Source organism: Tachysurus fulvidraco, chromosome 9 (genome assembly GCF_022655615.1).
Source record: "Tachysurus fulvidraco isolate hzauxx_2018 chromosome 9, HZAU_PFXX_2.0, whole genome shotgun sequence".
In the NCBI taxonomy this organism is placed as follows: Eukaryota; Metazoa; Chordata; class Actinopteri; order Siluriformes; family Bagridae; genus Tachysurus; species Tachysurus fulvidraco.
Window position 1 is genome coordinate 21,707,806 of NC_062526.1, and position 24,749 is coordinate 21,732,554.

The 24,749-nt window shown below is 40.6% G+C and overlaps 2 protein-coding genes across 4 annotated transcripts; both read right to left on the reverse strand.

Moving 5' to 3' along the window:
* Positions 1-821: 821 nt before the first annotated feature.
* On the reverse strand, positions 822-18,780 carry smek1 (SMEK homolog 1, suppressor of mek1 (Dictyostelium)). Of its 3 annotated transcripts, none has more exons than XM_027135308.2 (15): positions 17,811-18,777; positions 17,667-17,722; positions 16,279-16,377; positions 15,255-15,872; positions 11,655-11,732; positions 11,440-11,556; positions 10,733-10,849; positions 9,400-9,531; positions 8,493-8,595; positions 6,253-6,411; positions 5,794-5,963; positions 5,069-5,211; positions 4,611-4,798; positions 3,142-3,353; positions 822-2,026 (listed from the first exon to the last, which is right to left on the reverse strand). In XM_027135308.2, exons 1-15 carry the CDS (start codon positions 17,950-17,952, stop codon positions 1,907-1,909), a joined length of 2,454 nt encoding a protein of 817 aa, XP_026991109.1. In that variant the 5' UTR covers positions 17,953-18,777; the 3' UTR covers positions 822-1,906. The 3 variants fall into 3 exon arrangements, with proteins under 3 accessions (XP_026991109.1, XP_026991099.1, XP_026991118.1); XM_027135298.2 differs by having other exon boundaries at positions 4,611-4,801; XM_027135317.2 differs by lacking the exon at positions 822-2,026 and adding an exon at positions 2,081-2,277 and having other exon boundaries at positions 4,611-4,801; positions 17,811-18,780.
* A 308-nt stretch (positions 18,781-19,088) lies between these two features.
* Positions 19,089-24,401, reverse strand: erh (ERH mRNA splicing and mitosis factor). The gene is made up of 4 exons (XM_027135331.2): positions 24,250-24,401; positions 22,042-22,129; positions 21,827-21,947; positions 19,089-19,607 (listed from the first exon to the last, which is right to left on the reverse strand). Exons 1-4 carry the CDS (start codon positions 24,250-24,252, stop codon positions 19,505-19,507), a joined length of 315 nt encoding a protein of 104 aa, XP_026991132.1. The 5' UTR covers positions 24,253-24,401; the 3' UTR covers positions 19,089-19,504.
* Between the last annotated feature and the right edge of the window lie 348 nt (positions 24,402-24,749).

The following is a 24,749-nucleotide window of genomic DNA, read 5'->3' on the forward strand; positions in this document are numbered from 1 at the left end:
AAATCTCATTTCACTACTGAAATATTACTGAGTCCTTCAGTTATTGGATAGATCAAACTTAAATTGCTGATCCAAACACCCAAATATTTATAAATGAAAATCATGGAAATTGTCGGGGGTTCCTAAACCTTTGCATATGACTGTAATCAAGGCGTTTATCCAGACATTCATTTACTTTTTAATGGTGGTCAAAAATACAATGTAGCTAGTTGAATATAAAATGTCTGTGTACTGCGATACAATTATATCCCCAAAAAATAAATAAATAAAAATGGAGCCTACATACTGCTGCTGTAATCATAAACAATGTCTGTTATAGCAACACTGCTTAGAATTCTCTCAACTTAATTTTATTACATCATGCCCGAGATTATTTCCACCATACTCTCCTCACACAAACCATCTGTTTATACACCAACACCCAAACATTTTAAGTGAACCTGGAGACTTGGTGAAAACATCCTCTGCTTTAATCCCACTGCTGGACACAACAATTTATACATTTTTATATCTTTCGTTCGTGATAACATCCCTGTTCTGATACAGAGCTCTAGCAACGGCCGCGTTATACCATAGACGTTACTACGCTGGTGGCTGTAGGATAAGGAGCGTTGGTGGCATCAAGTGGTAGCCCACGGTAGTGCACTTCTATGTGAAGATCTGGCTCACAGATTTTTGACGGATTTAAGAAAACATGGCTTTGCCAAAACCCATTTAATTTAGTTTTGCTTAGTATTACAGTGTCATGGTAAAATTTGTTAATGAATTGTATACTGCATATACAAAAGACCAGCATTCAGGGAACCAGCACAGCCACGAGATATATTACAGCAAAGATCTTTTTAATGGTCCCAAACATACCCACCAACTAAGAGTACACTCATGTAAAAGAAAATTGAAGAAATGACAAAAGGGGGGGAAAAAATCAATCACATCTAGAGTTCCACTCAATCTTTAATCAAGACGGGCTTACAAATTTTCCAAAAAATCTGCAGTTTCAAAGGGCAAAAAAAGGGTAAAACTAACTCTTCCCCCTAATGAGGTTTTAAAAACCTGTTCAAGTGCGACTGAAAACGTCCTGAACATTTAAAGGCAGGTCTCTTTTTTCATTTTAAAAAAGGGAGAGGAAGAGAAGAACAGAACAAGAAGAAGAAGAAGAAAAAAAACGAGGAAACCGCTGGCTTTGAAAGAGGAAGAACTTCCGCTGAGCCACAAGGACAACGAAGACATCAACTATGAGAACCCAGACTGCTCTGCCCCCAGAATTGTGTCAGGTTCCAAAAACAAAAACAGAAAGAAGCGTAAAAAAATCAAAAGGGGCAGAAAAAAGGGATAGAGGAAGGAGAGAAGGAAATGGAGAATGGAATCAGCGAAGGTGAGCGGTGGTTCAGGATTGGCTGACCCATCTGGGTCATGTGACGTCCTTCCCTGAGAGGGGGGGCAGTGTGTCCTGGTCCGAGCCTGGGACACTTTATAGGGCACCAGTCTCTGTGTGAGTGTGTGTATGTTTTTTACCCCCCAGTACTTTTAGCTTTGATGCATTTCTTTTAACTCCTTTCAATCATTTGTCCCAACCCTGTATTATCTCACTCTATTTCTGCTCCGAGTCTCTCTCTTGCTCTCTGTCTCTGATTGGCACTTGAACTCCCACGTGGACACGTTTTCCTCTTCGCTCCGAGACCGATTCTTCTTCCTTCTTTCTTGCTCTCCCTTTCTCCGTTTCCACATGGCAAACCCCTGCTTGGACTCCTGATGGGGGTTTATGGGGGCAGCATTCATTCTTTTAACCATTCATTTGTTTATTCGTTCATTTTGTTGAATTCTGAGTTCTAGGCTGAGCACTGAAATGAGTTTGTAGATAAGGCTCCCTCCGAGCTTCACCGTGCCAATTGGGCAGGGGAGTGTTTTAGGAGCTGAGCTTCGATTTCTTGGAAAGCGGAGGGCTCTCCGCTTTATTGTCCGAATCTTCTTCGTCCTCGTCGTCCTCGTCATCGTCAGGATAGTCCACAAGTCCCACCAAACCGCCCTAAACGATTACCAGAAAAGAAAAAAAAAAAATCATAATAATTAAACAAAGTTGTCATATGAAGACCTACACAATCTCCATGAATGTGATCAAATAAATAAAACATCAAAAGAATTTTCAGCCACATTATTAACACCACCTGTATACAATTGTGTAGGTCCACCTTGAGCCACCAAAACAGTGGACAGAGGTCAGCATGGGCAATCCGACCGGTCTGCAGCTACACCGTAATCTTCGCTGTGCTGTGTGTTCTATCATAGCCAGGATGAAATTTTTCATCAGTTTGTGCTACAGTAGCTCTTCTGTATGATCGGACCAGACAGTCTAGCCTTATGCTCCTTGCTCTCCTTATGCACATCAATGAGCCTTGGACCACATTTAGGAGGTTCTAATAACTGACCTTTCCAAATTAGAACTTTATGCCTGTTTTGCAAGTACTGACTGTTCATTTGCTACTTAATATATCCCACCTCATGACATGTAAGACTGTAACAAGATAATCATGTTTTTCATTTTAGCCGTCAGTGCTTTTAGCGCTGCGGTTGATCGGTGCATATTCAGAAGGCTTTGGCATATTTATGTGAAGGAGAACGGAGGAAACTTATACGACACGACCAAAAAAGAACTTGAACTACACTCCAGGATTTCGACATCTAAAGAACGTTCGGCTCATCTTTTTTGAAGAGCCTTTGTGAAGAGCCTGTCTCCAGATTGATCCTTCCACCCATCAGTAATTGACTGAGTGTTATTCTGATATAAAGACAACACCCTTTAATGCTGTTCGTTCACTTTAATTATATGGAGCCACATGGACAGGTTGTAAATTCACCCTGAAGATCACGACATGGAGAAGCACTTCTTATTTAACAAGACCCATCTCACAAGTGTCTGGACCTGCAGAACAAACACTGTCAAAGTTGAAAGTAAAAAAAATATTCTGCATTTCCTAGGAGACCTTCGTTCCAGCAGCACCTATGAAGTGATTTAAAGCTTTGAATTATATCTTCTGGCTTGAGCCACGTCCCAAAGTCTTTCATTTTTGCAATATATTAACAGATAAATAAAACGATGTCACGTCGGTATATAACTAAGCGACACACGATTCAGTAATTTACCTTTGTGGTGACAGCTGCCGTGGGCGGAGAGTTCCTGGTCCCTGTGCCAGGAGAACCCGGTGATCCAGGTGAGCCAGGATGCAGTGAGGCTGTGGGAGGTGAAGACAGACTGGGCTTGGTCGAGCTGGAGAAGGACAGTTTAAAACTGGGGCTCTGTCTCCCGGACAAGCTCGATTTCCCTGACAAAACCTCTTTCTCCTCGGCCTCTTTTACTGAGAAACACGACCAGAAGAAGAGATTAAATGAGGGGCTTTTGGGTCATGTGTCCCTTATAAACGTTATACCTAACATATCTTAGCTTGAGTGTGTGGGATATGAAGCTTGCAGGATGAGCTAATACAATTCATTTTAATGCACAGTATAACTCCATTAAACATCTTAATACAAAAAACTTCAGATAGGACATTTTTGCAGAACAAGGCTATTTTACACCAGGAGCAGTACACAAATAACATGTCTCGACTACTCCTTTATGATCATTTAAACATCCGCTGTCATTAACGCTCACTCCTATGGCATGTGGTAATTAAAGCTTTAATTGGATTTTAACTTCCAACCGGATGTGTGCTGCTACAGACATTAAATAACGAACTGACATCCGGTGAAAACTGTCACCACGTTCAGATTTACTGTACACTGCTAGGCCCCAGAGCCCTGAAGACCCCTGAACCTATTTGCTACAGGGGGCTACATAAAAGCTGACCCTGTGCTCTGACCACAGCCACCTAAGATATGATGTGATATGTGATGGAAAAAAAAGAGAGAGAAAAAGAGTCTTCCTCTTCTTCATATATTAAAATTAGAGAAAAAGCACATCACTACATTCCAAGGAGCTGATGTTGAAGTCTACACGCTTTTGTCTAATAGAAGACCCCTTTTCTCCCTTCATCTCCCTGATCTATCTATATACACACACACTGCAAAAATGACTAACTGACCACACAATATACCTTTAAAACACATTAAAAGTCATAAAGTTTTTTATATATATATATAATCATAGTGCAGTGCAGAATTTATTTACTTATTTTTAGGTTTTGTAATGAACGTTGCACGTTTGTGTAAACATTAAAAGTAATTAAGCTATTTGGATATGCTGATCTTGTGTGCTGCACAAACTCAACAGCAATAATAAAAACACTTCCATCCGATAAATAAAACTATTTAGATCTCTAAAATCTTCATGATGAGTTTGATTAATGACTGACTAATGACGGCAATGTGAAGAGCAGACGAGTAAAAGCAGAGGAAGGGCGAGTGATTAGCAGGTGCTGTGTGGTCATTATTGTGTGCAACCGCCGTGAACATTTTTTGTATTGTGTAACAATGAGTTATATTCTGATTTCTCACTCTCACAGACTGGTAAAGTCACGTTTTAAGGTACAAACTACAAATATATATATACACTTTAAGACAATAGAAGTCATAATTTGAGTCTAGCTACAAGAGACAAGCTGATGGACTCTTACACTTCTTTCTTTCCATGAACTTGCTGATAGGATCCATCAGGTCCTCATCATTCTTCATTTTGTCTGAGGGCGGTACCACCGCCTCTCCGTCCTCCAAGTCATCTTCATCATTAAACCACATTTCCTCCTCGTCCTCTAAGGTCCGTGCGTCCCGCCGAAAACGGTGGTTCCGTAAAATTGATCGCATGCTGCTAAAACACACAGTGAAAGAGAATAACGTCTGGTCGCTATGCAAAAATCACTTTATTTCACACCGAGGTTCTGAAACTCGTTCAGAATGTATAGCCCCCGCTGTGCAAAGTGTAGCAATACAACGAATAAAACAACATAGTCATAATTAAGTGCATTACTTTCTTTATGTAAACATGTGCACTCACAATAAATATGTTCGCCACACTCTAAAAGTGCCATTATTTTAACACAGAGGTCTTTTTCACATAATAAGCTCAGACTCTGACCTGTCGAGTTTCGGGTTGTCCTGTCTTTCCCTCTGCTGCTCATACCGAAGCTTGAGACCCTTAAACGTCTGAACATAGTCGACATCCTCCAGGGCTTTCCAGTAGTTCTCTATGATGTGAGCTGTCAGGGATTTCACGTCCTCCTGCAAACGGGAAATTCAGTTGAAATGTAGTTAGACCTGGTTTTGTATTCAAAAAATAAAAGTGTAAAGATTTGCTCCTCATGACAAAAATTCTACAAAGATTTTTAGAAATGTGAGCGTTTCCCCTCAAAATGAAAGCGAAGATCCTAGTAAAGATAAAATATATTCATAAAGCACCTTAACCCTTAAAACAGCTCTTCAGGTCAGAAAGTGTTAGGAGTCGTGAGGAGGACTTTTAAGAAGCTTAGAGTTTTTTTATCAGAGAAGAAAATGGCTGAAAAGGTGAAGAGGGAGAAGAAAAGTGTACAATATTTAATAATGATGTGTAATATATATATAACATCTAACATCTCAGAAACGGAGGGAAATCCCATAGCGCAGAAATTATATAATTTGGCGCTATGACATTTCTGTGCTGTGTCACATTTATTACATTAGTAACAGATGTTAGAGCATCTCTTATATGATTGGTCACAAACGTAATCCCTATATGATATAGTTTCAAATGGGAAGGATGGGGAAAGAAAAGAGAACTCCCTTAAAAAAAAACGGAATCCTGCGTGGCATGTGGAGTGTACTCACCACGCGCACATATTCAAACATCTCTATAATGGCTGAGTTGATGAGGTTGTATCGGGAACCATTGTTGAGGAACGCTTTGACCACTGGCTCAAACAGGAAGTTCCTCATGATATAACGGTTGTAGAATTCGTCCTTTAGTCCGACAATTTTCCTCATAAATCGCAAAGAACCTGCACAGCACAATAAGAGTACACAATAACGGACAGGTAGAAATGTGTTAATAACCACCACCACCACCACCCCCGCATGACACAAAATAAAATCATTAACATGCAATACCTTTACCAATTGTCTGTCTCAAATGTACTATTATAGAATGTAACTGAGTACTAACACTAAGCCCTTCTCTTATTAGAGTTTTAATGTTTGAATTTTAAATACAACAATCCCTTAACATAAATAAACAGTAAAATGAAGAAAAGAGTTTATTTAGGAGTGTGAGACTGAATGATTACTCACAGAGGGCTAGAAAGGCATGCTGGGATGCAGTGAGCACCAACACTCTGCGCAGGATGTCTTTGTTGATAATATAGTTCTTTATGTGATACGTGTGATGTTCCACACAGAAGGTGAGGAGCTCCACAATCAGAGCCAACAACTGGCAAGTCTGGAAATCATCTGCAAAAAAGAACACAGAGGCTGAGAAGGGAGAATGTTTTGTCTGTAATGGTTAGCTTGGAAATATTTCAACACCACTGATATAGAGAATGTTTAAATTTAAAAGCCCATGTATTCAACTCACATTCCAGCTCACTTCCACAGTTTGTTAAACACAGACAAAATATATTTGGCATTTTCCCCACACACACAGACAAACACACAGACGCAGACAGACAGACAGACAGACAGACAGGCGCGCGCGCACACACACAGACAGGCACACACACACACACACACACACAGACAGGCACACACACACACACACACACAGACAGGCACACACACACACACACACACACACACACAGACAGGCACACACACACACACACACACACACAGACAGGCACACACACACACACAGACAGGCAGGCACACACACACACACAGACAGGCAGGCACACACACACAGACAGACAGGCACACACAGGCGCACACACACACACAGACAGGCGCACACACACACACAGACAGGCGCACACACACACACAGACAGGCGCACACACACACACAGACAGGCGCACACACACACACAGACAGGCGCACACACACACACAGACAGGCGCACACACACACAGACAGGCGCACACACACACACAGACAGGCGCGCACACACACACACACACACACACACACACACACACACACACGCACACACACACACACACACACGCGCACACACACACAGACAGGCGCACACACACACACAGACAGGCGCACACACACACACAGACAGTCTCTCACACACACACAGACAGGCGCACACACACACACACAGACAGGCACACACACACACACACAGACAGGCACACACACAGGCACACAGACAGGCACACACACAGGCACACACACAGGCACACAGGCACACACACAGACAGACAGGCACACACACAGACAGGCACACACACAGACAGGCACACACACAGACAGGCACACACACAGACAGGCACACACACAGACAGGCACACACACAGACAGGCACACACACAGACAGGCACACACACACACACACAGACAGGCACACACACACACACACAGACAGGCACACACACACACACACAGACAGGCACACACACACACACAGACAGGCACACACACACACACACAGACAGGCACACACACACACACAGACAGGCACACACACACACACACACAGACAGGCACACACACACACACACACACACACACACACACACACAGACAGGCACACACACACACACACACAGACAGGCACACACACACACACAGACAGGCACACACACACACACAGACAGGCACACACACACACACACACACACACACACACAGACAGGCACACACACACACACAGACAGGCACACACACACACACAGACAGGCACACACACACACACAGACAGGCACACACACACACAGACAGGCACACACACACACAGACAGACAGGCACACACACAGGCACACACACAGGCACACAGACAGGCACACAGACAGGCACACAGACAGGCACACAGACAGGCACACAGACAGGCACGCACACACACAGACACGCACACACACAGACAGGCACACACACACACACACACAGACAGGCACACACACACACACAGACAGGCACACACACACACACAGACAGGCACACACACACACACAGACAGGCACACACACACACACAGACAGGCACACACACACACACAGACAGGCACACACACACACACAGACAGGCACACACACACACACAGACAGGCACACACACACACACACACAGACAGGCACACACACACACACACACAGACAGGCGCACACACACACACAGACAGGCACACACACAGACAGGCACACACACAGACAGGCACACACACACACAGACAGGCACACACACACACAGACAGGCACACACACACACAGACAGGCACACACACAGACAGGCACACACACACACAGACAGGCACACACACACAGACAGGCACATACACACAGACAGGCACACGCACACACACACAGACACACACACAGACAGGCACACAGACACAGACACACACACACACACACACACAGACACTCACCTTTGCTTGGTTTATCCTCAGTGGTATTGGCCAGCAATGGAGCAGAGAGCACATGCATGCAATGCTTATAGAAAAAACTTAAGAACTCTGTCTTTTCTGTTTTCTGCAAAAGACAAAAAAGGTTTTGATTGTTGAAATGCAACAGATTAGATCCAAAATGTCTGTAAAAAGAAAATGTGTGCTGGTAGCATACGAGCACTACAAAATCGGTTACTTCACTGCTAATACACAATGCTAATGCTAAGGTAGAGAGAAGGAAACAATGTACTTACACCAATCAGCCATAACATTAAAACTACCTGCCTAATATTGTCAAGATCCCACTTATGCCACCTAAACAGCTCTGCCCCCTTTGAGACACAGACTCCACAAGAGCTCTGAAAGTGTGCTGTGATAACTGGCACAAAGAAGTGGCCACACTGTAGGTACTTTTGGTGGTAGACAAGCATCAACATGGATACGCTGACCAGTCTGTGTGTGTTGCAGCCCTACAAGCAGCAAGCTTCAATACACTGTGCGTTCTTTTCAGCAATCTGTGCTACAGTAACTGTCCTGTGGGATCAGACCAGACTGGCTAGCCTTCGATCCATGACCCATAACAGGAACATTTCAAGACCTGCTGTTTTGGAGACTTTCTGAACCAACAGTTCAGCTGTCAAAATTTGGCCGTTGTCAAAGTTGTTCCAATCCTAAAGTTTAACCATTGTTCCTGCTTCCAAAACACCAACTTGGAGAAACGACTGTTCATTTGCTGCCTAAAAGATCCCACCCCATGATAGGTCCCATTGTAACGTAAGATAACTAATGTTATTCACATCACCGGTCAGTAGATTCAATGTTACGGCTGATCTGTGTATATAATCCTCTATGAACTACAGATGATGTTGATATGTTATAAATGACTCACATTAGCAGTTGCCAGCATGTTTTCAGGGTCCACTAGGGTCCTCAGTAGCCCCATTAGCTGCACAGCTCCCCCCAGCTCAGGGTCCGTATCACAGATCATGTGCTCAATGATTAGATTAATCAACAAGATATCCTGCAAAAAAAAAAAAAACGACACAAAAGTAAGAAATAAGTTATTTGACATAAAAAAAAAAATCTACTAGAAATAATGTATCCTGCCTGAAACCATGTATTATCTGTTGACAATAACGGTTTAAAAACTACATTTATACTTATACTAAGAGTGGTTGTTCATGCTCATGCTCACTTACATATAAAAGTGTATTTTAAATAATTGTCACTTTTTTCCTGGTTCTAATGTTCTTCCAGTCTTACGAACTACAGACCTATAGAAATTTACTGGTACACCATTACCACTGATTTATTCCCTTTAATCTTCTTATTTGTAGCTTTCTAACCATTACACACATTTACATTTGTTAATGCAGTCAGTTGCATTTAACACTTCTAAATTAATGATGCCTAATCTGGCAAGAAGCGAGCGTAAAGGATCTAGAACAAAGGCTGATTTACAAACAGGGGCACGAGAGAAACTGACTATTATACAAAATCTCATTTGTTTCAAAATCAAGTTCTAATGAGAAGCAGTGTGTTTGACAGAGAGACAGACATGATGTCTTGGCTCTGGCTGCTATAGCGTAGGCAGAGACTGCACAAGACAGACAGGCGTACGTGTGAACTATGCAGCTCACAAACGCACACAAAGTCATGCATCACGTATAAACCAGGCTCCTCTGCTTTGTGTTGAGCCGGATCACACCACCCCACCCAACGCCTGTTTCGTTTAAAGCTGTAATGAAGCTGTAAGCTGTGTGAAAAGACCTCCTGACTTTTTGGAAAGTTGTGTCGAGAGATGAAAGTCTTACGTTACACATACTTTACTGACTTCATAACATTTCAAGTAGCGTTGTTTGGAGTCACAGAAAATTAATTTGTCCACTCTGGGCCCTCATATGAGAACCCCTGGGCTAGAGACAGGACAGATTAGACAAAGATGATCCATCTATCACTGACAATGCAATGAGCTGTTAAACTGACTTAATATAATGAGCAGAATTTAGAGAACAAAAATGGCATATAACCCAGTCATATATTACTGCTAATGTAAATCATAAACGTCAGAAAATAATCATTTCTTATTTACTGCTATTAAAAGAAATATAAAGCACTGGAAAGGGTTATTATGCCTCTATGAACAACTTTTATATGCATGGGCAAATGGATTGATCAGTGGCCTGTGTCTGTGTGTGTGTGTGTGTGTGTGTGTTACTCACATCATCATTCTGCTGGGACTCCTGCATGACAAACTCGCGCACCATAGAGGGGTTGTACTCCACCAGGTAAGAGAAGATATCTGTTGCTGCACCCCGCACGTGCACATCATCCATCCCCTGATCAATAGCAAATAAGCTAAACTCAAACAGGGTTCACCGAGTTATACATTTCTTACTAACGCAACCCCTACATGGACACTGTCGCTAAATAATCACTGCAGCAGTACTCTATGTTTAACAGTTATTATTATTGTCAGAATTACAAAGACACAGAAATAAAGAGATGAGTACACAGAATATTGTGGCAGGTAGTAAGATATATAAAAAGAAAGAAAGACAAAAAGACAAACAGAAAGAAAGAAGTACAGAAAGAGAGGAAGACCTACAGAAAGAAAGAGAGAAAGACGTACAGAAAGAAAGAAAGATGAACAACGAAAGACAGACAGAGATACAGAAGAAAGAAAGAAAGAAAGAAAGAAAGAAAGAAAGAAAGAAAGAAAGAAAGAAAGAAAGAAAGAAAAAAAAACGTACAAAAAGAAAGAAAGACGAACAATGAAAGACAGACAGACATGCAGAAATAAAGGAAGGAAGAAAGACATACACACAGAAAGAACGAAAGACTACACAGCTTTCACTTTGCAAACACTAGATGCTTCAAACTTGATCAAATCATATACGAGATCTTGCATGAACAGGTGCAGACTCACCAGTATAACTTCCAACGCTGGCAGAATTCCCATGTTGGAGAGGGTCTTGAAGAACGCATCTCTGTTTTGTGGCTGTAGAGTCTGCGAGAAGGCGCAGAACTCCTTCAGAAAATTGACCTTCAAGACAAAAAAAAAAGGTTAACAACAAGGCAGGTTAAGCATGCAATACTGCTGCTATACAGATGCTATAATATCAACGAAGAACTCGTCATTACCAGTTCTTGCCGTTTGTCGTCATCTGTAGCCTCATCTGTTAGTTGTGCAAAGAGCTCTGTAAGAAACTTCTCATCGTCCTGAAAATAAATAAATAAATAAATAAAACAAAACAGAACTATGAAGCGGAGAGTAATCGAATATGCAAATATTATTTCTGGGTTCAATTTAGGGTGTCGTGTCAAATAGCTGTCTGTGGTCCATAACCTTAACCATATGACGGATCGCATCAAAATAGGCAAAAGGCAACAACATACACATTAGACTTTAAGGTCTGGTGTTTTGTGAGTTGCTCAGTGAATTGAAAACTGAAGTAGGGTCAGGGGATATTGCATCAAGAGGTTTTAGATTTATTTGAATTTATGAATGATTCTGCATCACATCGTATCAAACACAACCAGAAACACCTCCCTGCCTCAGCCGGTCTCCTGAATGCTGGCTGATGCAGAGAATCGCAGGAAACGTTAAAACTGAAAGCGCACACAGAACCTTCTGTATGCTTCTGTAAACCATACCTACCTAAACCGCCTCTCTGCATTACAACACACGCACACACAATTATCCTCGTTGCCGATATCTAGCAATGTTTTCCATTTGTGTGTGTGTTGGAAAATGTTGCTAGATATCATCAACATTAAAAAAAAATCGTACAAATGTCTGAATGCTAAATGTCTTCTGTGTTATAAAATTATGCAAATTATTCAAATCCTAATACTACATTCATTTAGTCAGTCCGCAATTTTTGCCAAAAGCGTTTTTCCATGTTATTAAATTAGTGGTGTTTAATGAAGCGTTTTGTCTGTTTATTTTTTGGAAATACTTTTAAAAGTATTTGATTATTTGATTTGATTATTACTTTTTTCTGCATTGTTAATGTGTACAATTATAACGTCTAATTATTTTCACGTCTATAAACCAAATTTAGGTATTACCGTCACGCACTGCTTAAGCGTTTACCATTAACTGAGTGAAACGTCATGAACCCCATGAAAAGAAAAGAAAAAAGCACAAAAGATCGGACATTATCCCACAGGTTGGAATCACCCAGAAGCACTATATTAATGTCTGAAATAAAATGGGTTTTTGAACATTTTGTTCTCAGAAAAAAGGTCCAAAATGTGCTTCTTTTGCAAAATAACCTATGGACAAATAAACTGATACAGAATTGTACCTAATTGAGGTTCGCTCTATACGGAGCTTGATGGAAATCTCCCTGGGTTTCCATGGGAACCAATACCATCCTGTCTGAGGCATTATATTACAACACCACTGCAGGAACCTGCATTAAAAAAAATAATAATAAATAAAAAATAATAATAAAAAGGAACCAGATTGTCCGTTTTTTTGTTTCTTTTCCAAATCATCAAATAACACCACAGACACCACACTTATTTCCTTCTGAAAGATCCAATCAGCTCCATCTGGCTTCTCTGATAAAACATATGGACAAAGCCTCATACAGCATATTAATTTGTTTGAAGAGTCTGAATCTGTTCAATGTATGCCTTGGAGTATTATTTCCCCCCACACACATTTACTTAAAAATTTGATTTAAAAAGCCAAATTTAAGCAAGTGTTGTGGGACGCAAACAGGAAATATAGAAAAATCTACCTAATATCGACGGCTCACTTATTTATTTTACATATTTTTGATTTTATTTCTACCTGACTAAAAATCAACCTTTTCAGGTTAGAAAGGAGAGAACAGAGGGGAGTGTAATATAAAATCGCTGTCTAATGTCCACATAGCTGACATTTTCCTCTGTTTACACTGTAGGATTGTGCACTCTGATAGATTTCTGCATTTAAACAACGCCATTTCAGCCACCATTTCACATCAATAATATAGTTATACTGATTTGTCTGTATAATTATCTAACCTTAACCAACATGCGTTAAAAGATTTTATTAATGAACTCAAACGTTGTTTATTTACTGTGACAGAAAGCAGAGATGCTTGTGTAGGATTAAGAGAAGCGATGAAGCTTCCAAGCGCCTATGTAACGGGTTCAGAGCGTCTATGCAAATCAATAATGCATACAAGCATATTCACTGTTAAAGTCTGGTGTATATAGAACAAGAAGAAACGTCTTAGTGTCTTTTCAACGTAAAATAACATGAAACAATTAAAAAACATGATATCACTCAAGCTTAATATGCTGCATTATTCCAGCTTTGGTCCTGATATCCAAAGCACAGTGTATTTCTGCAGCATTGTACAAAGTCCAGTAACTCCGTATGACAATCGTAACACATATTACACAAACTAAAGGTCCTCACAATGCAACTGAACTGTCGGTTCGCTTGGACATGGACTCGTGGATTCGTAACAGCTAACGGTTACGACATAAAAGACGACATGCAAAAATGACTATTATGTTTAGTCCTGAGTTTATCCCGAATTATTACATAACCGCTGTACAGAGCTAACCAGAGAGAAGCATTAAAAACCAACAGTAGCTGAAAACTATTGGATGAGATCTCTTTTTCCCCTCACTCCAAATTGTAGGTCCTGGTAAAAACCACAAGACAAAAAAAAAAACAAGATAATACAAACTAAAATGCTTGCTGTCATCACTATGAAGCTGAAATCTGATTTCACAAAAGGCTTCTGAGATACTGCTTTTATAATTTTATATATATTTAAAAAAAAACAGTATTTATCTGCTTTCTAATTATCATCATCTATAACATTATGTGTAAAATCTGAGCATACTTCTGATTAAATTTTTTTTTCATATTAACAACACATCCAAAATACATATAAAATAATCATCAAGAACATCAGTGGATATTGAACAATATCATTAATTAGTGGTGATTGCTACGTAAAGGACACTAATACTCTCTCGCCTGCTTCTTCTTCCGTACTAATTTTGTCCTGTAACAGCATTGTTTGGCGTAGACACGTATATGAGGTGTCAAACTGTGTAGCTTGTTCAGTAAAGATGTGCTATGAGATTTATAAGCGACTGTATTTACGGTTTTCCCCGATAAGGATGATGGAATGTGCCATGAATTCCCACTGAAATATGTTGACAGAATCTCAGAATCCCGGTTTAACTCACACACACACGCTTGTGCACAGAGCTGAGGACCTTTTTCTCTCCAGCTCTCTCAGTCACTGTAGCTGAGAAGATGCACAAATGCTCGGCACAATGAGGAAAACTGTTATGTGTATTCTGGTGACATCACATAAGGTCACGTGATGTCACGTGCAAGTCAACAGCCAAAATAAGAGGAATCTGTAAATTACAGCAACATGAACATGAGACATATCAGAATGTTCAGCACAGTGAGGAGACCCAATCTGTACTCATGCCTTTAATAGTATTGTCATCCTATCTATACTCTCGCATCCAACATTTTGCCACCCTATCCGACCGCTTGTCACCAAAAAGTATTGGCACCCTGTCTGTCCACTCGGAGACGAGTTATGCCACAGCAAGCACCACTCACCTTTTCTTCAGAAAACGATCAGACGAAAGACGTTGTCCTATGACATGCTATACCTATTGCCTCCATTATGCAAGTTTTTGTCTTTTTTTTTTTCTTGGGTGAGTGCGTCCGTGATTTTGAGGAGACGTGTTATTGAGACCCACCTGTAGCATACCGACAATCTCCACTTTGTTGAAGAAGATGAATGAGTGCAGGGTAGAAAGCATGTTTTCTTCAAACACAGAAGGTGTAGGCAGCACCATGTCCTGGATGTACTGCACACGGTATGTCTGGTGGATCTTCTGGCGCAGCTCAGGGTCTGTGATGGGAATAACCTCCTTAAAGCGAGCTGTGGTGGTAAGGAACTCACGATGGCGGCGTGGCTGTGGCAATGCCGGATCAAATTCCAGGCATCCGATCACGTCCATGATACACTCATCGGAGAACATAACCTCGAATAGAGCCGTGCGGTTTAGAAGAAAGATACCCTTGACAATGTCATACAAGTGGTGCAGGCCTTCACGATTCTCCAAATCCTCACACACACGAAACAGCTCCAGCAGCTTGCGGATATAGCCCTCGTTCTCCAGCGCTAGCGCCAGCTTCTCACGTCGCAGCGGAGATGGCAGTGAAGATGCCACCAGCTCAGCCACCTCTTCCAAGCGTGAGAGCTCGCATGGAGGCAACTCCAGACCAGGAGAGGACATGTCCTCAAAACGCTCCTCCTCTGATTCATCGATCAGCTCCTGGGTGATGTCCACCGACGGGTCCTTACCCTGAACCTGTAGAAATAACAAGACAAACAAGCCACATAAATAGGGATGCACCAATCCAACTTTCTTCTATTTTTTCTTACCGTCAGTCACTGAACATATAATGTAACAAAGACAAGTTCTTTCAAGCAAAAAGCCCAAGCATGAATGATAACTAAGTTTATTTGTGTGACCTTTGTTATTTCAGTAAATAGCGTACATGTTCGTGAAAGGAGACAGATAAATGTCAAATTCAGTCTATCAGTAATCCAAAAATCATTTTACATAAATAATAATAATAATAATAATAATAATAATAATAATAATAATAATAATAATAATAATAATAATGAATAAAAAAATAAAACTAACTAAGTGTTTAATTTTTAATGACCCTGTAACAAAGGAAAAGAGTAGGTGTGGGTGCTCAGATCACCTGACATATCTTCTCCCAGATCTCATCACAACCAGCTTTCTCTTGAAAACTGAGGGCCAGGTCATAGTTTTCTGCTTCAGACCAAACAATCAATGTGTCCTGCAAAAAAACAAAAAACAAACAAAACAAACAAAAGTAAAAGTCCCCATTTGTGTTGAGTTTGCACAGCTGACTGAATGTTAAACCTCATGGTTGTCCTGGTTGTAGCCTTAGGTGGTTTTTACACCTGGTCACTTCATGCGTTTTCTGTGATCCGATAGCTATCCGATCGTAAAAAGACCAGGTCTAAATGCCCTCCGAAACGGTTTCGAGATGGATATAAATCCGATAGCTCAAACCACTTCACTTATATATATATAATTTCAGATGAAACTGGACAGGTGTAAATGCATGTGGTTGTTCAAGCCACATACGTCAGCACTATACTCCTCCCAAACGGAAGTACGTCACTCGCAGGTGACTCGCGAGTCGTGCGTCGCACCATAAACAAATGTTTTCCCACCAGTGCTGGCTCCGATCTTTCACTCAGGTGTCTCATTGGGTCTTAAAATGCACTGCTGCTGCCAGCGAAAATGCAGCAAACAGTAAATGCTGTTTTTTGTAGCAACCGCACACACCAAAGCGTGCTCCATTTCAATTACCCCGGAAATGAGGTAAAATATATTTGCATATTGGGCGGGAGTAGAAAGATCAGATTGATATCCGATTTGCCAAGACGCATTTATGTGGCCTAATGTAAATGGAACAGTTTTAACAAATCAGATAGCTATCGGATGAGAGAAAACACATGAAGTGACCAGGTGTAAAAAGGCCCACAGACTACTTTCACATATTTATGGTGTAGTCTGTCTGAATCTAACAATGGTGGGTTTTTTCTCTCTCAGAGGATAAGACAAGTGGGACCGTCTGAGCGAGGTGGTCTCGGTCCATTTTAAAAAAGGGCAATTCGGTTCCCAGAAAGAAAGTGTTTGTCTAAGAAATGACCAGACTGCAAGAAATGAACCAAACACGCAAGGGATTTTGGGTTGAGCAACATTTTTTTTGTAGATGCAAACTGATCTTACTGAGACACAGGTAAGTAAACAGAGAAAATAAATGCTGCATATGACACATTTTTAACTTGACGTGTATTTAAGTACCTGCTATTTAACACGGCTCTGGGTGATTTTATTTTATAGCTATCTAAGCACATTTGATAAAACTAATTTCTTCTATCTAACACGTTTTCAGCCCTAAAAGCCCCTTGAATCATTCCTGTGCAATTATGTGCAATGTAAATAGAACAGAAAAAAAAAGAATCTTGAAGTGCAAAAACACCTTTTTCTGCTTCTGCACAGAAAACAAAGATCAGAGATCGGAGGAGTTAAGAAAATACAAAACAAACTCACCTGCTGTTTTTGATATGCTGTATTGGGGTTGATTTTTGACTCCAGCAACAGAGAGCCTGTGAAAAAAAAAACAGACGTAAATATGCGTGACACTGACTGAGAAATCTATTCATTTAAGGGATTCAAGAATCGGACTGAACTTACCGTCGCTCTCTGCCCTCACCAACAGAGACATGCCTTTGAGCCTTTCGACATAACCGGAGGATACGTGCCCTGTTCCCCGGTCATCCCACTGCCGGTCTTCATTCAACGTGTAGACCTTCACTCGTCGCCGAGTGTCAGTCATTCTTGCGAGTCGACTCTTTAGCTTCCTAGTTTTGTTTGTCCTTGATACAAACGATCAATCCCTGAATCGGATTCGTCCTCTCGTTAGATTCTCCGTTGCACAGCACGGACCACACTGGACATTTATTTACACGCTACCTGTTGTCACGTTAATGACGTGCGGCGCTAACGCTAACTAGCTGTGTACTGACACTTAGCCACAACATAGTCGTTTAATTCTCACCTAAACGTGGAGAACTTCACACGTTAAAGTCTGCCAGGCTTCGGGTACGTAAAGCGATAACTCGTATAACAAAGCAGGTGGAAAAACATATACGTATATAATTTTTAAACCGCCCTCTCTCGGATCCGATAGCTGCTACAAGCAAACGGAGCCCAAACACCAGTTAGCTAGCTGTCCTAGCGAGTCAGCTAGCAGGCTACGTGCTCGCGTTCAACATTCTGATTCTAATCAACGTCTGAACGGTTGTAAAAGAATATTCAAAAGTGGTACCGATACCTTAAGGGCTCATTGTGAACACGCTGTGTTTGTGCGGTGTTGAACGAGCCACATACGGAACAGTGTTTTCATTATATTCGAGTCTTAGCAGCTTTAGCAGCAAAGCTATATTTTGGCTAAGTGTTCCGCCATGTTCTGGCTGCGGGCCGTAGAAGGACCTGCTTCTCTTCTCACACACAAACGTACATTACGAAACGTAACTAGTCGAATGGGAGAACTCTTCCGACTTTCCGGTACTATAAGCGTGTAACGTAGACGCTGTACACCATCAAATAACAACGTCTATAAAGAGAGCAACGATTAGCCCAACTGTAAATGTTCGGCCATCTTGGGTCCCCTCAGAAAGCCACTACAGGGTTTCCTTCGACCAGAGAGCAGGGGCAGCCCGCCACAATTTAAAGGTACAGTACATTATTACATTACATATCACAAGCGGGTAAAAACAAAAAACCCGCCAAACAAAAGAAGAGAGAGAAAAATAAATCAAATGAAGAACGGACAACAAAACATACATGGAAGATTTTGATCCGCAAAGCCCCTCGAATCTGAAATGTCCCTTCAGTTACATTTCAGATACATAAAGCCTGCTGTGCTGTATTTGTAAATCAGGAATAAAAAAAAATCACTTGGATACACAATTCATTTAAATCAAGTTTATTGTAATAAATGGCCAAAAAAAAAATTAAAATAAAAAAAAAATAAAAAATACAGAGCTGGTCAAAAGCAAACGATACCCATCGTTACCGTTTTATAAAACTGGATAAAGTCATAAGATTACAACAAAAATAAATCCACACAACAAAACTGAACCCTTGTGAACACAAGCTTTCGGGTTGAACCACTTTTCAGAACATCGTGGATTAAATGTTGGAAAAAAGGAGATGTACGCATTATTTATGAAAGTTTTAATGGTTACAAACAAGGGGAGTCTTATCGTGTCGCCGGCACGGACTTGCTTGCCCGGTAAATGCAGCGTAGGTCTGATCAAATGAACATATTTTCAGGGTGGATGAGGGGAATAAAAATCAGTGCAACCCACAATGTTTCCTTCAATCTATTTCCCCGCCTGCTGGGCTTGGCGTCTCAACAGAACGTAGATCTTCTCTTTGATCCAGTCTTTGTTGTAAGGCTGGTAGGTCTGTGTGTCAGCCCGGTACCTGTACAAAAACAGTGCAGACAAGCACAAGTTTTTATATGCAGATGAACTAGGTTTCAAATATCAAGTAATTAGCCTGCATTCATTCAATTGTTCCAGTTATTTAATCTGTTGAACTGTCAATTGTGACTGGTTAGATTTGTAATAATTTTCTATAATCTGGCAGCGCTGTAACAGACACATGGTCCTCTCCAAAAGTATCGGACATTTGGGTTTGAGCAAAAAGATGAATGACAACAGATCCAAATTTCAGCTTTAATTAGGATTTATATCAGCTTTAATCTTAAACATCTAAACATCTTCGAACATTAAACCGTAGCGTTCTAAGATATTGGAACATGCGACCGATCTGTTCATCATCTATATGTTCACGGTTAAAATGATCGTTTAAACGTTCAAGTGCCCTGAACATCTACTTAGGGAGAAAAACTTGAAGAGCCACTGGGCTCAACAATTTGGACTGTCCTGAAAAACAAAGAATTCCAGACAGGGAAAATGTCAGTCAATGAAGGTTTCACAATCCACTGTTTGAAGTTGTTCAGAGCAGAAATATTAAAATAAGATGAACCTCTCATCAGCAATACGGATCAGAAAGCCAGATTGGGATTCACATCAAAACACTGAGATGAGCCACAAAGGTTCTGGAGCCAGGATCAACCTCCACCAAAAGTGACAAAGTCCAAAGTGTGATAAAGAAAGGATCTGTTCATGGTCAGGATCCAAAACATTAGAACTCATGGGTCAAACACAGTGATGGTTGTGTCATAGCTTGGGCTAGAATGGATGCTTCTGGAACATCTCTGAAACCTTTACTGATGATGGAGATCATGATGGAGCAGAATGAATTCAAAAGAAGAGAAATATTCAGTCTGCCAACGTACAGAGCAACACATCCAAATTTATCAAGAGGAACTTCATTGTTCAGCAAGACAACGATCCAAAACACACTCCTGAAATAACCAAGGACTTCATAAGGGGAAAAGTAGAAGACGTTTAAACAGGAATATTTAATCAGACCGTAACCAAACTGAGCAGCATTTCATCTCCAGAAGAGGAGACTGGAGAGAGAGAGAGAGAGAGAGAGAGAGAGAAAAACACAAACAACTGGGGAAGAGGAAAGAGGAAAAAAAAAAAGCTTCACTCCAAGCTTGGAAAAGCATCACAGTTTGGAGATGTCAGTGGACTCGATGCGTTTATCTGGCTTTAAGAAAAAGTATTATTCATGTCAATACTTTTTTTGTTTCTATACTTCTTGTCACCTAAATATTGTGCCATGATCAAAGTTGTTTAACATATCTATATATAAGTATCAGGAAATGAAATATTCAAATTCTTCGGATCTCAAGCCCAAATGTCTTCATTGTGATGCATTCTATGGCCTTAACCTACATTCATCTTCTGTCCCCTTAGTGAAAATGTATAAGGATCTCATCTGTTGTCAGTGAACGCTACAAAAAGTGTTGTGTAGCACCAACATCTGTCCTAGTCTCAGTGCTGACTGTGGAAATTCAGCCTTTATTACACTTTAACACTTCCTGGCTAGCTTGATAAAATACTGCTGAAAACCTTTTAGAAAAAATGATTGCTCGGAGTGGCATCGTTGTCAGAAAATGCAGGAAAAAGAGAGCACACAGTTCAAAAAAGATTGCTCAAACTACCACATGCACTGACCATAATTGTGACTTCTCATAATTAGTAATGGACAATGAAAAGATTGGCACACGTAGACATGTTACAGTTTACCATAAGAGAAAAACATTGTACATGGCCAAAGGGATTCTAGACACCTGACCTTCACATCCACGTCTTCTCTAAAGTGTGTCACTAAACTTGATGGACACAGTTGTTTAAAATGTACAATGTACAAACCCTGTTCCACCATAACACCCCCATGCACAAAGCAGCTCCATGAAGGTTGAAGGGGAAGAACTCGAGCGTCCTGCACAGAGCCCTGACTCTGATTCAACCCCACTAAACACCTCTGTTATGAAATGGAACTGGAGTCTCAACATCAGAGTCTGATCTCACTAATGATCATAAATTTGCACAAATCCACACAGCTACAATCCAACATCTAGTGGAGAATCTTCCAGAAAAGAAGAGAAAAGTGGTGCAATAAGCACACGAGGTCATGATTCTCAGCATTCTACACAATTTATAGTCCTAACTTCAATGCATCAATGGGATCCTTCTTTCTTTTACACAAACACAGATACTTACACTAAACAGCTGAGGTCAGCCAAGTCATCAATGAAATCAAACAGCTGGCTGATGTCGTACGTGATGGACGGGCTGTTGGGGTTCATCCTTTTCAGATGCTCCTCATACATCTTACACACTCCTAGAAAATGGGAGGGGAAGATTTTTTTTTAGCTTAGCTAGATAAATAAATAATTAAAAAGTGCAAGGCACTCATATAAACTGTTTCTACTCACCCTCCATGCACTCATTTACAGACTCGTAATCGGCGTATGTTCTCCCCTCTGGTCTTTTGGTTGGCTGAACCAGCAGAATTGTGTGAGACTGAAACCCAAAAAGACAATTGTGTTGAGCCTAAAAAACCCCAAACACACAATTGTCTTGAGCCTAAAAAACCCCAAAGACACAATTGTGTTGAGCCTAAAAAACCCCCAAACACACAATTGTCTTGAGCCTAAAAAACCCCCAAACACACAATTGTCTTGAGCCTAAAAAACCCCAAACACACAATTGTGTGGAGCCTAAAAAACCCCAAAGACACAATTGTGTGGAGCCTAAAAAAACCCCAAACACACAATTGTGTGGAGCCTAAAAAAACCCCAAAGACACAATTGTGTTGAGCCTAAAAAACCCCAAAGACCCAATTGTGTTGAGCCTAAAAAACCCCAAAGACACAATTGTGTTGAGCCTAAAAAACCCCAAAGACACAATTGTGTTGAGCCTAAAAAACCCCAAAGACACAATTGTGTTGAGCCTAAAAAACCCCCAAAGACACAATTGTGTTGAGCCTAAAAAACCCCAAACACACAATTGTGTTGAGCCTAAAAAACCCCCAAACACACAATTGTGTTGAGCCTAAAAAACCCCCAAACACACAATTGTGTTGAGCCTAAAAAACCCCCAAACACACAATTGTGTTGAGCCTAAAAAACCCCCAAACACACAATTGTGTTGAGCCTAAAAAACCCCCAAACACACAATTGTGTTGAGCCTAAAAAACCCCCAAACACACAATTGTGTTGAGCCTAAAAAACCCCAAAGACACAATTGTGTGGAGCCTAAAAAAACCCCAAACACACAATTGTGTTGAGCCTAAAAAACCCCAAACACACAATTGTGTTGAGCCTAAAAAACCCCAAAGACACAATTGTGTGGAGCCTAAAAAAACCCCAAAGACACAATTGTGTTGAGCCTAAAAAAACCCCAAACACACAATTGTGTGGAGCCTAAAAAAAACCCCAAACACACAATTGTGTGGAGCCTAAAAAAAACCCCAAACACACAATTGTGTGGAGCCTTAAAAAAACCCCAAACACACAATTGTGTGGAGCCTTAAAAAAACCCCAAACACACAATTGTGTGGAGCCTTAAAAAAAACCCCAAACACACAATTGTGTGGAGCCTTAAAAAAAACCCCAAACACACAATTGTGTGGAGCCTTAAAAAAAAACCCAAACACACAATTGTGTGGAGCCTTAAAAAAAAACCCAAACACACAATTGTGTGGAGCCTTAAAAAAAACCCCAAACACACAATTGTGTGGAGCCTTAAAAAAACCCCAAACACACAATTGCGTGGAGCCTAAAAAAAACCCCAAACACACAATTGCGTGGAGCCTGAAAAAAACCCCAAACACACAATTGTGTGGAGCCTAAAAAAACCCCAAACACACAATTGTGTGGAGCCTAAAAAAACCCCAAACACACAATTGTGTGGAGCCTAAAAAACCCCAAAGACACAATTGTGTGGAGCCTAAAAAACCCCAAAGACAAAATTGTGTTGAGCCTTAAAAAAAAACCCAAACACACAATTGTGTTGAGCCTTAAAAAAAACCCCAAACACAATTGTGTGGAGCCTAAAAAACCCCAAACACACAATTGTGTGGAGCCTAACTAGATTTAGCTCTGGCTAAATAATAACAATAATTAAGATAATAACGCAGTTAGTGTAGGTCTGGTTATTTTACGGCCATGATTTCATCTAAAAACCTGATCAAAGATCACAACAGTGTGTAAAAGTGATTCCTCACAACCGGAAGTAGTGCGCGTAGGAAGTGAACAGGAAGCCATTTGGGATTCTGCCTGGGACTCGGGCTGTTTGTTAGCTAGCTAGCTAGCCTGGGAACTAACGTTTATTTTACAAGCTAGTTAGCAACTGAGCATTGATTACAAGCTAACACACGGTTTTGTTTACTGTACATTTCAACAACGTGTTAAAAAATAACTCCTAGCCAACATTTAATCCGTCGTAATCTTTACTTCGAGCACGTTAATGCTAGCTGGTGGATTGGTGACGGTTAAAGCACGATGCTAATACATTACATGCTAGCTAGCTAAAGTGCACTTGTAAAACAAAAGCATACCGTATTCTCAAATAACAAGACAGACAACATATACACCATATTCTATATCAATAAGAAAATGTAATGCAACCGAAGCACGTACCATGTTTTGACCTAAAAGTGGCGAAGGCAAGCGAGACTGGCGTTAGCGCTTGTAGCTCTTTTCTACAACAGCTGCGAATGTATGAACAAAATAAAAGTCTACTTCCGGCGACAACGGGGTTGCCTCGGTTTTCAAAATAAAGATTGGTTTGTGAACGGTATCACAAATATCAATTACCACTTTGTCCCATTTTTTTCTGAATGAAGTTATAGAGTTTCAACCTTAATAATATCGTATAAAGTTGTAAATGTGTAAACAATTGTTATCAGGGCTGCTTGTGTAAATAGGCAAGTATGGCCAAGCCTCCTGTCTTTTAAAGATCACAAGACATCATATGTATATTTATATATTTTTGCATCTGTTTCTTTCCTTTTACTTTTTTTATTTTTCAATTTTGTCAATTTATTTATTTATTTATTTTATTTTTAGTACCTTTTTTTTGTGTGTACAACATTGTACAGTCCCCTCCAAAAGTATAGTAACAACAAAGTCTGTTCTTT